Raw genomic sequence first — 13,244 nt, forward strand, 5'->3', positions numbered from 1 at the left:
AAGCTGGGTCATAACATTTGTGGTAAGGAAAAATTTGAATCTTTAAGGATGAAATTACTAAATATCTAGACGAAGAGAAAATAATTAGAAGCAGCCAACACAGAAAGGAAGATTTTGCTTGACAAACTTGATAAAGTTCTTTGATGAGGTGACAGTTATGGTAGATGGAGGAAATGCAGTGAATATGGTGTACATGGGCTGTCAGAAAGCCTGTGAGAAGGTACCACACAGGAGACCACTGGAGAGAATTAAGGGGTATGGAATTAGGGGACGAGTCACAAATTGGGTGAAAAACTGGTTACAAGGAGAAAAAGGAGAGAGAGGGGTAAGGGCTGTTCTCAGAGTGGTTGGAAGTGGATAGCAGTGTCCCACAGGCTTCTGTTTTGGGAAAGCTTCTGTTCATTAGCACATCAATGATGCCTCAGAGACATGGACCATGTACAGCAGGTACCTCAAAGCACTGGACAGGTACCACCAACACTGCCTTCGCAAGATCCTGCAAATCCATTGGCAGGATAGGCACACCAACGACAGTGTTCTCGCTCAGGCCAACATCCCCAGCATCGAAGCTTTGACCAGGCTCGAGCAGCTTCGATGGACGGGACACATCGTCCGCATGCCCGATACGAGACGCCCAAAACAAACACTCTACTCAGAGCTCCGACATGGCAAGAGAGCCCCAGGTGGGCAGAGGAAACGCTTCAAGGACACCCTCAAAGCCTCCTTGAAAAAGTGCAACATCCCCACCGACACCTGGGAATCCCTGGTGCAAGACTGCACAAAGTGGAGGAGAAGCATCCGGGAAGGCGCCAAACACCTCAAGTCTCTTTGCCGGGAGCAAGCGGAAACCAAGCGCAAGTCAACCCAAGCACCCCACCCACCCGCCCCTTCAACCACCATCTGCCCCACCTGTGACAGAGACTGTAGGTCCCGCATTGGACTCATCAGTCACCTGAAAACTCATTTTTAATGTGGAAGCAAGTCATCCTCGGTTCCGAGGGACTGCCTAAGAAGAAGATTTATAGTCCGAGAGGGAGTGGTTTCCAAATCTGCAGATATTACTAAAATAGGAGGCATAGTAAATAATTCTGAGGACGAAAGAAAGCTGCAAGAGGGTATCTATAAGATAGTGGATTGGGCAAAAAAGTCAGTAAGTATGAGATGGTATATTTTGCTAAAAAGAAATAAAAGTATTATACTTTGAATGGGGGAAGGTTGGGTAATGTGGAAGAACAGATGGATAAAAATGTGTATATATCCTTTATGGTTTTTCCTTTTTATATCAATGGCTTCAATGTTTTTTTTTTACAGCTAAGGGTAGTTATACACTTATGTGATGCTGCGGAATCAGATTGCGACAGAGGATGTCCTCCATGATTGGGCTTGATACCACCTAAAGGAGAACTGCAATGCAATGTCAAGTTAGGTTAAAAAAGTGCTAAGAGAATCTGTTGGAACTTTGGTGTACTTTATAAACTACAGGAGTTTTTTTGTAAAATGTTTTGAGTTTGGACACTACTACCCATGCTCTTAAAACTTTTAGAATTTATCTCCATGCAGAGAGCTCCCTCTTTATAGTGAGAATGCAGATTCACAGCCAGGCAGCAATATAGCTTCCACACTGCAGACCATTCACTGCAGCTCAGACCCGAAGCACAGTATAAACACAACCTCAATTACTTTTCTCCACTCTCATGATAAAAATAGAACACGTAATGAGCATGTGCAAAGTATTTATTTATACCTGACTATTACCAATGACACATCTAAATCCCAAGAAGTCAGGTAAAATTGTCAGGATCAGTCCAGATTCCAGAGGAGCTGCAACAGTAGGGGCAAGTCCACAGCTCAAACCAAGTATGACTACTCACAGTCTTAAATCAAACAGAAAATAAAATCAAAAAACATTGGAACCACTCAAACCTCTCAGAAATAGATTGTGCTGTATTGGGTGTACAATTTCTAAGACAAGCACTTCTTTCATTTAAAAAATACACAAGTAGCGTTAAGCAATTCTCTGTCAGTGCCAATCACCACAGGAGTTCCTACCTCAATTTTTGTGCGGTAAACGACCAGACGTCGGAGACCTGAGATCTTAGCAATATGGCAGAAAGCCTGAGCGTTTAGTTTATCACAGGATGAAAGGTTCAGCTCCTGGAGGTTTGGGCACATCTGAGCAATAACCTCGAGGCAAGTTTCGTTCAGGAAGTGGCAGCAGGCCAACTCCAGACGCACCAGCTCAAATCCACACACTTGCATGAATCTGCACAGGAAGCACAGCAATCATAGGGTTAAATCCTGTCAAAGTAGTAGGCGTCAAGCTGTGAGCGTATGCGCCAGGCATCACATAAAGAGGCAACGTCAGGACTAAGCTATAGAAAAACAGCAGATGTTACACTGGAAGTGAAAAGGTGCAAAGTTCTGAATTAATATAGGGAACAGATCTGAAAATGGGTTACTGCTTGCAGAATTATTCATCCAATAGGTAAACTGACACCTTAAATAAAGTAGTCAAATGCTGCTGCTTATCATTTAAAAAAATGATCTAACCGGTCAATTAGAAAATTCAGTTCATATATGAAATAAAACAAATATGCATAAGCAAATGCCATATTTTGATGAATGGATAACGTTGCTGGCAGGACCAATCTTTTACTTTCAGATGCTGACTGACCTATTGTGCATTTTTGGCATTTCCTGTTTTTATTTCAAGATAATATGGGAGGTAAAATGCATACCACCCCACTTTATTTAGAAGAAAAATAAACAAATGGCTATGAAGAAACACTGGCTCTGTCTTATTTCACCATCATTCAGTAACAGCACAGACAAGAACAGTTAAAGTGATCTGCAAAGTATAATGTAAGATAATAAAAAGTATTAAACAAATATTAGTTTATATTTTGGCAAGACTTCTAAAATAGCATCCAATACAAACATTTGAATACCAGCAAAATACTGAAAAAAGACACACTATTAGATGGGTTTAGTTACATTTTGAAAGGAGGGAGAGAGAGCCACTGTTGAGTTTCTTGAAAATTTTAGAAATCAATACATTACAACTATATTAATAAATGTTTCTTGCAGGAAGTCAGAAGCTGATATTTGGTCAAATATTTGTTCCAATTCCCCTTAAATTGCAATTTGTTAATCCTCGTTAGAATAATTCCTGCTTTTATGCTATGTTAGAGAATGGCTTACTTCCACACTCTGTAATTATGGTTTGTGCGCTTTGAATTAAGGAGGAAGCAAAGAGCTGATAATTAAAAACAATCAGTTAGCCTGGTAACACAGCATCTTCCAACATAGTGCGCTATAGAATGGAGTTAATAGGGGTTGTACTGGTGATTCCCCTTACAGTAGCATATTAGAAAAGTACATAACTGGCTGAATTCTAACAGCCAGCATAGCAGTGACTTGGTGTACATCTCGGGGCAGTCTTTCCACTTGGCCCCATCGTCACAGGGGGTATGTGGTCTGGCAAGGCCTGTTTATAGGAATCAAAAGGGAGGGGGATAACAGGGATTTCATATCCTAAAGTAAAGATAAAGGGAAAATGAATTTAAAAAATGGGGAGATGCCAAACAAAATTTTACAATTTCAAACATATTTCGTACTCAAGTAGACGGAATATTCACTACCCATTTCAAAAAGTAAGGAAGGCACCGTCAGTGTCAGAGGCACTGCAAACGAAAAATAATTGTTTCACTGGGAAAGAGTTCCTAAAACAAGAGCAACCACAGACAATCAGGCTTTTAAATAAAGGATTCACTTCATATACTTCACGAAAGGCAACTCATGGAGGCCGATGATCTGACATGAAATGTCTCATCTCTTGAGGCACCTGAGCCTTGTGTTATTAGGCACAGAGAACTGAGGCCTATTATCCTCTGAATGCCTATGTGCTGGAGCAGTGTGAAGTGCATTGGGAACCAGCATACAAATTGTGCACCAGGCTTATCAAGGCTAATTAATCAGGGGTGCTCCCCATAGTGCAGCTGCACTGCCTCAGTGGTGCTCCAGAGGTCCAGTGCCCATTTGGAATAGGTGCTTTAGGGGACGCCAGTTTAAAAAAAAAATCACTTTTTTCTCCTGGGTGGCCTTCTCTTTCCAATAGGGCCAAATCTCCTTCCTCTGCTTCACTTATTTGATCTCTAAAGGCTTAAGGGGTCATTGTCCCCTAATCTGATTTTCTGTTGAAGAAACATGCTCTAAGAACAGCCAGCAGCCCTTCAATAGCTAATGGTACACGCTATTCCCAGAGTGTCATCGATAGGCACTAGGAACGTCACAAACATATTTAAATCAGCTGCCTTGCATCATCGGATTAGGTCAACTCAGCGACCACAGGCTGCTGCACCAGGACCATATTATCCATGGTGTCTGATCACTAATGACACACTGGGACATTTAACACACCTGGTGCCTGCTGTAAATGAATTTTATTCAGGAATTACATTAACACTGACCTGCTGAATCCTTGCGTGGAGATGGATCCCCTATTCCCAGTCCAAGACAGATTTAACCACTGCACAAGAGCACAGCGTGACTGTAGGTGCTCCAGAGCGGCATCATCCAGGCCTGCCCAGTAAGGTTGTAAACTAAGCTGGACATACTGAAGAGGATCATAGCAATGTTGGTGCAGCAATTTGCAGGTCTGTGCCAACTGGCAAAGATCTGGCATTGTCAGGTGACTGAGTATCAGCTGGATTAACTGTGGGGAAGAACAAACAGCATAATGAAAACTGGGTACAACTTCATTACATTCTACTCCCGCATGTACTTACACATGAAGAAAACAGATTACTTTCATCAAATAGGACATTATTTCAGAATTTGTGTTTTGGGGGGAATTAGAATATTTGTTTCCTCACTAATTTTTTCCTCTTCTGAAGGCTTTGACTCCTTGTAGGGCACTGTGCCAACAAATCACCCAATTGGCTATTATTGTTGTGCCCACAGCTTATTCGACTGCAGGAGAATCATGGTCTAATCCAATCCTGTCCTCACTCGCCATCCACACTTTCAGCAGGGATCACTGTATAGCAATCAGGAGTGGGAATCCCAGCTGATTTTTCACTCCTCTATATAGCGGGATTGAGGTTGTGTATACTGACCCTCCTACCACCTTTCCAGTTGAGATTAGTGAACTCGGCACAGACCAGGGATCAAACCTGGCATCTTCTTAGCCTGTGCAGCTTATCTACTCACTGAATAAATGCACTGAGCGATCAAGGGAATGCGAGAAAAATATTTTAAGCCGCTATCATTAATGGTCAAGAAAACCTTTAGTCCTACTTGTAGAATATGGTTCAAGCTATGTGAGTGAGAGAAATACAGATAGAGACAGACAGATACACAAGACAACCGAGCACTTGCTGAGAAGGTACCTGGTCTTTTGGTGGGGGGGAGGTTGCAGGCAGGGACGAGGACGTTGAGCTGAGGGTAGGGAGTTAAGAAAACCAGATTTTCACTCCAGTTTGTAGCATTTGGCCATATAGTTTCAGAGAATATTGTTCTACAGAATGAAAATGAAAACCCATTTGTGCATGAAAATGTAGTCCCGACAGGTTGGCGGTGCCCCGACAAGAGCATATTCAACGTGTACTGTGGCTGTGCTTGCCCTGGTGCTGGAACCGTGGAACAGCTGCTTAGTTACTGAAGGAGTGCACACCATGCCAGTGCAAGCCTGTTATCACACATGCACTGTAGTATTGATCAAGCATCTGTTCCTCAATTTGATTTATCCAAAGACTTCCTTTTATTATCTTAAAAACACATTTGTTTTCACCTGTAGCAGTCAACAGTATTTTTCAGATTCCTTCTAAGTGTGGTCTCTTCAGCACACCAGGACTGACTACATGGGTTTTGAAGACTATCCAAATTCATTAGATCTATAGCAAAACAGAAACTACTGGTGTGAAAAACAATCCATGAGATTTTTTAAAATAGGCTGATGGATTTGCACTTCTTGTTCAAAGCTGAACAGTGAATAACACACCTTCCCTTCCAGTGCCCTATACCCTGATCAATCCCCAGGGCAGTCTCCTCCAGTATTTCATGCCCCATTTGGTCTCCAGAGCTGACGACCCCATCCCCATAAATCAGGCAGGATTTTCCCTGCGGAGATGGGATGGTGGCAGGAGAGCTGGTTGGCGGGTTCCGGTCCTGCTTCCGTCTGCAGCCGCTCTCTGAAAACGGTTTTCCATAGATTGGCCTTATTAAGTCCATCCTGTGGGGTTCCTGGCCAACTAATAGGAAGCGGGTCTGAAGACGTCATTTGATGACGCGTCAATAGCCGGTTTCCTTAAAGGGACCACAGCCACATTGATTTTGACAGTTGTGCTGTCAATGTACTGCAGCATGGAGGTGCTGCAAACACGGACAAGCACTGCACAAAGGTGCACAGCTGCACCCAGGTTCATGTATGACTCCCTCCATATGCTAATAGAGGGAGTCACAGTACGCAGGGAGGTTCTCTTTCCTTCCCATGGGCGGAAGAGATCTCCCCAGGACAGCACCGCAATCTGGTTGCACATTGCACAGGAGGGCAAAAGCAGGGATGTGGTCAGGAGTGCCTGGCTGCAGTGGCACAAACCTTTCAATGATCTCAGTAGATCACGAAATGCTACAGCAAAGCCACACTCAACCTCATCCTGCTGGGCCACTCATCACATCCCCATCACTCTGCCTTCCCTACTCTACTCCTGCACATCCTTACTCACACCAACTTACCTTGCACCTCCATCCATTCCTCTCTATCTACATTATCACTTCCCCATCTCACTAGCCACCCCTCTCGCTCACCTTCATCCTAGTCCAATCATACCAACTAACAACACACAAGGGTAGGCACTTGGGTGTGTTATGCAATGTTCATGTAAATTTTCTGTTAATGTGCTGTCAAACATTGAAATCTTTATTTTCAACACTTTGCCTTATTGTACAGATCTGTGTGCACCTTTGAAAGTGTCTTTGTGAGTTGCAGTGAATGGTGAGACATAACGGTATCCCCCACAATGATGATGAGTGTGAAAGAAACAGCTTGGTCATTGTAGGAATATCTTATGGTGCTGGTGTGGGGAAGTGTTAACTTGGAGCATCATGTGGCAGCCAGGGTGTACAGCGTCAAGTGAAGTAAATCTGGCCATGGTGAGGCCATCCCTGGCAGCAATGTGGTTGGGTGCTGATGCCCTCCCTGTGTCCTGTGCAGCATCAGGTGATTGTGCAGAAGGTTGGTATGCCTGGTGATGTTGGTGTTGGGGCTGATCGTGGAGGGATTCAGAGGACCAAAGTGAGATTTTTTCAAGGACACCGATGTTGCTGGAATAGATGGCAGCTGAAGCTGAGATGGCAGAAGCGATCTGTCAATGGTGAGAGAGCTTGCTCCAAGGAGATGGCAGTGCATATAGAGTTAACACCACACACCTACAGCCTCGAAACAGAATGTGTCTCCCAAATCATGAAATCAGCAACCTCGGACATTTGAAATTGAGCAGATGTGAGTGCAGCATTTACACTGCAGTTGCAGCTGTGAAGTATCCAGCTCATTGGTCCTCCCGACACACTTACCTGGCGTGATACCCGAATGTCGTGAAACCTGTTGGAAATGTTGGAAAATAGGAAATGGTTGTCCAAATAGCAATTAACAAGCACTTGACAGGGAGTTAAGTGTCTTAAATCCCTCACCCGCTGCTTGGTGTCGGGTCTGTTGTGACATCACAGACCCGGCACTCTTGAAACTCACATGAGGCTGGATTGTGGTGGGTTGACAACCCGCCGTCAATCATTTTGAACTTAACAGTTGACCCGCCACCGAACCTGCCCTCTGAGCGCTGGCAAAATCGCGGCCATCATACCTTGTTTGATCTCCAACCTAATATTCAAACTTCAGTGACCAAAACAGCCTTAATTTCCCCTTACCCCAACCCCATTGGCTTGTAGGTCACTGTGAACTTCAATGTAAATATCTGAGAAAATATACAGTTAAGCTAAAAAGAAAACTCATAGGAACAGAACAGAAACACAAAATGCTGGGAACACTCAGCAAGTCAGGCAAGGCATCTGTAGTGAGAAGGGTCAAGTTAATGTTTCAGCACTACCCTTCATCAGAACTCATGCCTGAAATGTTAATTTGTCAATTTAGTCTCTCCTCATAACTAAAGTCACCTCTCCCTGGTATCATCTTAGTAAATCTCTTCTGTATCCTCTGCATGGAAGTAATATTTTAGCTGTGGCCTAATCAATGATTTGTATGGGTTTAGGATCGCATTAGTTAATTCTACAGTGACAATATTGGGCGGATATTCCGACCCCCGATCGGAAATTCAGGGCCATTATGTATTAATTAAGAAGCTTGCTGGTCAGTGTCTGTCATAATCCCTACCATCAGCAAAACAAAACTGCAATAGAAATAAAACCTCACAGAAATCTGTAAAATCTCAGTATTTGTTAAATAAAGAGTTTAGCTGTTAAAATTAGACATTTGTAAAGTGTTTCTTTTCCCAGCAGCTCCAATGGTAGAGCTCCAAACCCAGAGACCTGATGGTTTCTATCTCTGCTTCTAAAGTCATTTGGACAAGTCTTGTGTCACTAGGCCATACTATGCAGAACTGGCAGGACCAGCCCTACTCCACAGAGCTGCAGCCAGTCACTGTGGCATCAATGGTGGTTACACAGAATCTTACTATTGTCCACTGAAGGAGGCAGCATGGAGAATCCATTAGGACTCGGGGCAGGAAAACCTGTTTTCCGGCTATAAATTGGATTTTATTTTAAGTTAGTTATCAACTTAATAAGGCACCTTGTGTATATCAGTGCTGATAAGAGTTAGAGGAGAAAGGATGGGAGGAGGCGCATGTGGAGCATAAATGCTGGCATGGATTGGTTGGGCCGAATGGCCTGTTTCTGTGCTGTATATCGTATGTAATTCTATGTAAGTTTCGGTGACCAGTGATGGCCATTAAGAAATAAACATTCTCATGCAACAGTGCTCAAACTTTGCATGTTGCTTCTAAAGTAAAAGCACCTTTTTTTGGCTAAAAACAAGCAAAAAATATCCCAAAAAAAGCTCATCTTCCTCACCTTAAAAAGGATGAGAGAGCACGACTTTAATGCACCCCTTTCAATAGGACAACTACTGTGTAGTACAGACCAATTGCAAATACACACTGGATTTATAGCTACCAAAAACTCTTCCTTTAAAACACTTGGGCCTAGAAATTCAGTGGGCTGCGCCACCAGTTAGCGCCTTAAGAGGGCGCTAAGTGGGTCGGAAGCCACTGGCCACGCCTCCCGCTAAATTTAGCGGGACACTAACGGCGGCGCTAGCCGTTAGCGCTGCGTCGCTACCGATGACGTCATCAGTGTGTGCAGCGCCCTGCTACTGCCCCGATCGCGATATTTAGTTGCGCCCCCTGCTTTAACGCCGGACGCTATTTGCAACCAGTTCAGGGGGGCCTACCTGCGGCAGTAGAGGCACTAATTAAAGGAGGTGCGGGGCGGCCATTTTTTTTGCTGGCCGCCTGCCAGCACCTCTCCGCGCTGCCGTCCCCGGCCTCCTGAGCGCCCCCCCTCCCGCTGAGTGCCGACTGCGTTCCAAGAGCCCGGCCCTTCTCCTCGGTGCCGGGCTCTTTTGCCTGCACTCGCGATCCTCGATCGCGCTGCACAAGGCCCCTCCCCTTTAAGAAGGGGAGGAAGGCCTGCAGTACCGCAGCGCGCCGTGCCGCAGCATGTAATGCTGTGGCACATTGTGCAGCGATCTTCAGCTGCAGCGCCCTAAGAGGGATGCGGGGCGCCTCCAGTAGCGCCGCGCTTCCCTCTGGGGTGCGCAAAGTGAATTTCCGGCGGGTGGGGGCGGCTACTTCCGGGGCGCTACTTTTAGCGCCCTGGCGAGGCTGGCGCCCCAAACGGGGCGCTACTGAATTTCTAGGCCTTGGAGCCTTAATTTGCGGTTGGAGGCTTATCGTGGGCGGATGCCTCTGAACCGCAATATAACTATGAAACTACCTGATGGTCCTGGATCCATGAAAACTCGCATTCCTGGGCCTCTACACGTACGCATGCGTAAAGCCCCACGTACCCGGGGCGCAGGTGGTTCACAAGCATCCCTGGGATCACGTGGACCGGCCCAACCAATCACAAAGTGAATTCCCATTATACTTATGGGGATTCCATTTACGTACAGAATCCCCATAAGCATAATAGGAATTTCCTTCAGCATTTGGATATGCTTAGCACTGTCGCTGTAAAGTCCCATAAATGTGCAGTTAGATGGTAAATGTCCAGCCATCTAACTGCACAGCAGAGATCTCGGGACTGCAGTCAGTTATCTTTGTTTGGTACAGCCACCAGCCTATCATTGAATAATCATAATCAGTCATAACTTGACAGTCTGCTGAAAGACTGAAGCTACAAGGTTTGACCATTAGCTACAGCAAGTCAATTGGAGCAAACTTTTTCTCATTCTTTTATTGTTAACCTTCTGCCTCAGTCAAGAGGAAACTCACATCCTGATAACATTTTATAGCATATTCTATTTGTAACAGCCAAAGCACAAGAAGCTAACACAAGCATTTAGGAACATAGGGCATGGGTATAGAAGGAGGACGTTCGGCCCATCAAGCCTGTTCCGCCATTCATTTAGATCATGGCTGATCTGTACCACAACGCCATTTACCAGTCTTTGATCCATATTCCTGGATGCCCTTACCCAGCAAAAATCTATTTATCTCAGTCTTGCAAATTTCAATTGACCCAGCATCCACAGCTCTTTCCACTTTCCTTTGTGTGCAAAGGTACTGCCTGATTTCATTCCTAAATGGCCAGCCCTAATTTTAAGATTATGCTCTTTTGTTCTGGATTCTCCCCACCAGAGTAAATCGTTTTTTTGGCCAAGAAAGGCCAGCACGAACTGGGCGCAAAAAATGTTCCCTGCACCGGAACGGGTAGGCCCGAGACCCACACGATGTTAGGCTTAGGGCTTCATTTACATGAGACCAAGGAACTGCGGACACCTGCTTGGTGTCCCCAAGCAGCTCACAGGTAGAGGGTTTCAATTTTGAGCCGCTTCATCAGGAGTAGAAGACTCAAAGGGACAAAATAAGGACAAATTACAGGCTAAATAAGCTGACACTCTTATTTTATTTTAGATGGGTCTTTTTTGTGGGGGTTCAATAAAGTTCAAAATTATAACCTAAATAAAGTTTTGAAAGCCTGTTTTTATTTGTATGGAACAGTATGTCTATTTTGATGACAAAGACAATACAGTATAAGGGTAAGAGACAAAAACCATCAGTGTGCAAAAAAACCTCAAAATTTCCATAAATTCCCATGGAAAGTTTCCTCTTTTAAAAATTCCCAGAATTTTGCAACCCTAGTAGACCTGCAAGCCTAGTAGACCTACAGCGAAAATTGCGCTGCATATGAAGGAGCATTCAAAGAGCAGCAAATAGTGGATATATTACAAGTGTTAGCTTAGCTCAGTCATAGAAATCTCAGCTCTGATTTAAATGGTTGTGGGTTCAAGTTGCACTCTAGGACTTGAGCCCATAATCAAGGCTTCAGATGAGATGTTAAACCTGGGCCCGATATGCCTGTTCAAGTGGAAGTAAAAAGAAATCTCATTGTGCTTTTTAGAAGAAGAGCAGGGGAGTTCTCCTGGTGTGCTGGGCAACATTTATCCCTCAACCAACACTATAAAAACAGGTTAGATAATTATTCATTTACCGTTTGTGGGGCTTTGCTGTGTACAACTTGGCTGCTGCATTTGTCTACAAAACAACAGTGATTCTTCCATTTCTTCTACTACTACTTCAGAAATTTGCATTTATACAATTCCTTTAAAACAGAAAAGCGTCTCAAGACACTTCTCTGAGGCATAAGGAATAAATGAACGCTCAGCTAAAGGAGGTATTAGAAGGGGTGATCAAAAGCTTGGTCAAAGAAGTGGATATTAAGGAGGGGCTTAAAGAAGGAGATGGAGGGATTTAGGGGCAGGTATTCCAGAGTATGAGGCCTAGGTGACTGAAGCCACAGCCACCAATAGTGGGGCGAGGGAGAGGGGAATGCACAAGAGGCCGTGATCAGAGGAAGAGAGAGTTCAGTGGTGGCGGCTAGAGGGGGGGGGGGCGAGGCCATTGAGGGACTTGAAAACAAGGATGAGAATTGGGTGTTGGGGAACCAGAAGTCGATGTAGGTGAGTGAGGGCGGAGTGATGGGCAAGCAGAATGTCCTGGTGAATAGGGTACGGACAGTAGAGTTTTGGCTAATTCAGTGGCTGTGAACTCTTTATGATGTCTTGAGAACATGGAAGGCGCTATATAAATGCAATTCTTTCTTTCAATGCAATTAAATATTGATTTTCTAATAATACATTATTGTTCATGACCTCAGAATTAATAAATGATCTCATAGTAAAGGATCCTCTAGGAAAGAGTGATCATAGCATGGTTGAATTTCAAATTCAGTTGGAGGGTGAGAAAATTGTATCTCAAACCAGTGTCCTGATCTTAAACAAAGGCAATTACAATGGCATGAGGGAAGAACTGGCTAAAGTGGACTGGAAAAATAAATTAAAGGGTAAGACAGTTGAAATGCAGTGGCAGACATTTAAGGAGGTATTTCATAACTCTCAACAAAAATATATTCCAGTGAGAAAGAAAGATTTTAAGAGGAGGGAGCACCATCTGTGGCTAACTAAGGAAGTAAAGGATGGTATCAAATTGAAAACAAAGGCATACAATGTTGCCAAGATTGCTGGGAGACCAGAGATTTGGGAAATTTTTAAAAACCAGCAAAGGATGACTAAAAAATAATAGAGACAGAAGGTGAATTATGAGCGTAAACTGTCACGAAACATTAAAACAGATAGTAAGGACTTCTACAGGTATATAAAAGGGAAGTGGGTAGCTAAAGTAAACGTTGGTCCCTTAGACGATGAGACTGGGGAATTAATAATGGGGAACGAGGAAATGGCAGAGACACTGAACAAATATTTTGTATCTGTCTTCACGGTAGAAGACACTAACAATATCCCAAAAATGGATAATCAAGGGGCCACAGGGAGGGGGGAACTAAAGACAATCACTATCACTAAGGAAATAGTACTTGGTAAAATAATGGGACTAAAAGACGACAAGTCCCCTGGACCAGATGGCTTGCATCCCAGGGTCTTAAAAGAAGTACCTGCAGAGATAATGGATGCATTGATTGCAATATACCAAAATTCCCTAGACTCTGGAGAG

General features: G+C 44.0%; 1 protein-coding gene across 4 annotated transcripts in view; it reads right to left on the bottom strand.

Moving 5' to 3' along the window:
* fbxl4 (F-box and leucine-rich repeat protein 4) overlaps nt 1–13,244 on the bottom strand; it is a 191,007-nt gene that overhangs the window by 38,825 nt on the left and 138,938 nt on the right. For all 4 annotated transcript variants that reach the window (XR_015079569.1, XM_085997433.1, XM_085997431.1 and 1 more), the window contains 2 exons: nt 4,470–4,714; nt 2,050–2,263 (listed from right to left, as the gene is read on the bottom strand). Coding sequence is in view for 3 of the 4 variants with exons in the window: in XM_085997433.1 (XP_085853559.1) it covers nt 2,050–2,263; nt 4,470–4,714 (459 nt within the window). In the remaining variant the exon portion in view is untranslated. The remainder of the gene's footprint in view (nt 1–2,049; nt 2,264–4,469; nt 4,715–13,244) is intronic.

This window comes from Somniosus microcephalus, chromosome 9 (genome assembly GCF_052327205.1).
Source record: "Somniosus microcephalus isolate GS21.2 chromosome 9, FLI_Smic_1.0, whole genome shotgun sequence".
Classification (NCBI taxonomy): Eukaryota; Metazoa; Chordata; class Chondrichthyes; order Squaliformes; family Somniosidae; genus Somniosus; species Somniosus microcephalus.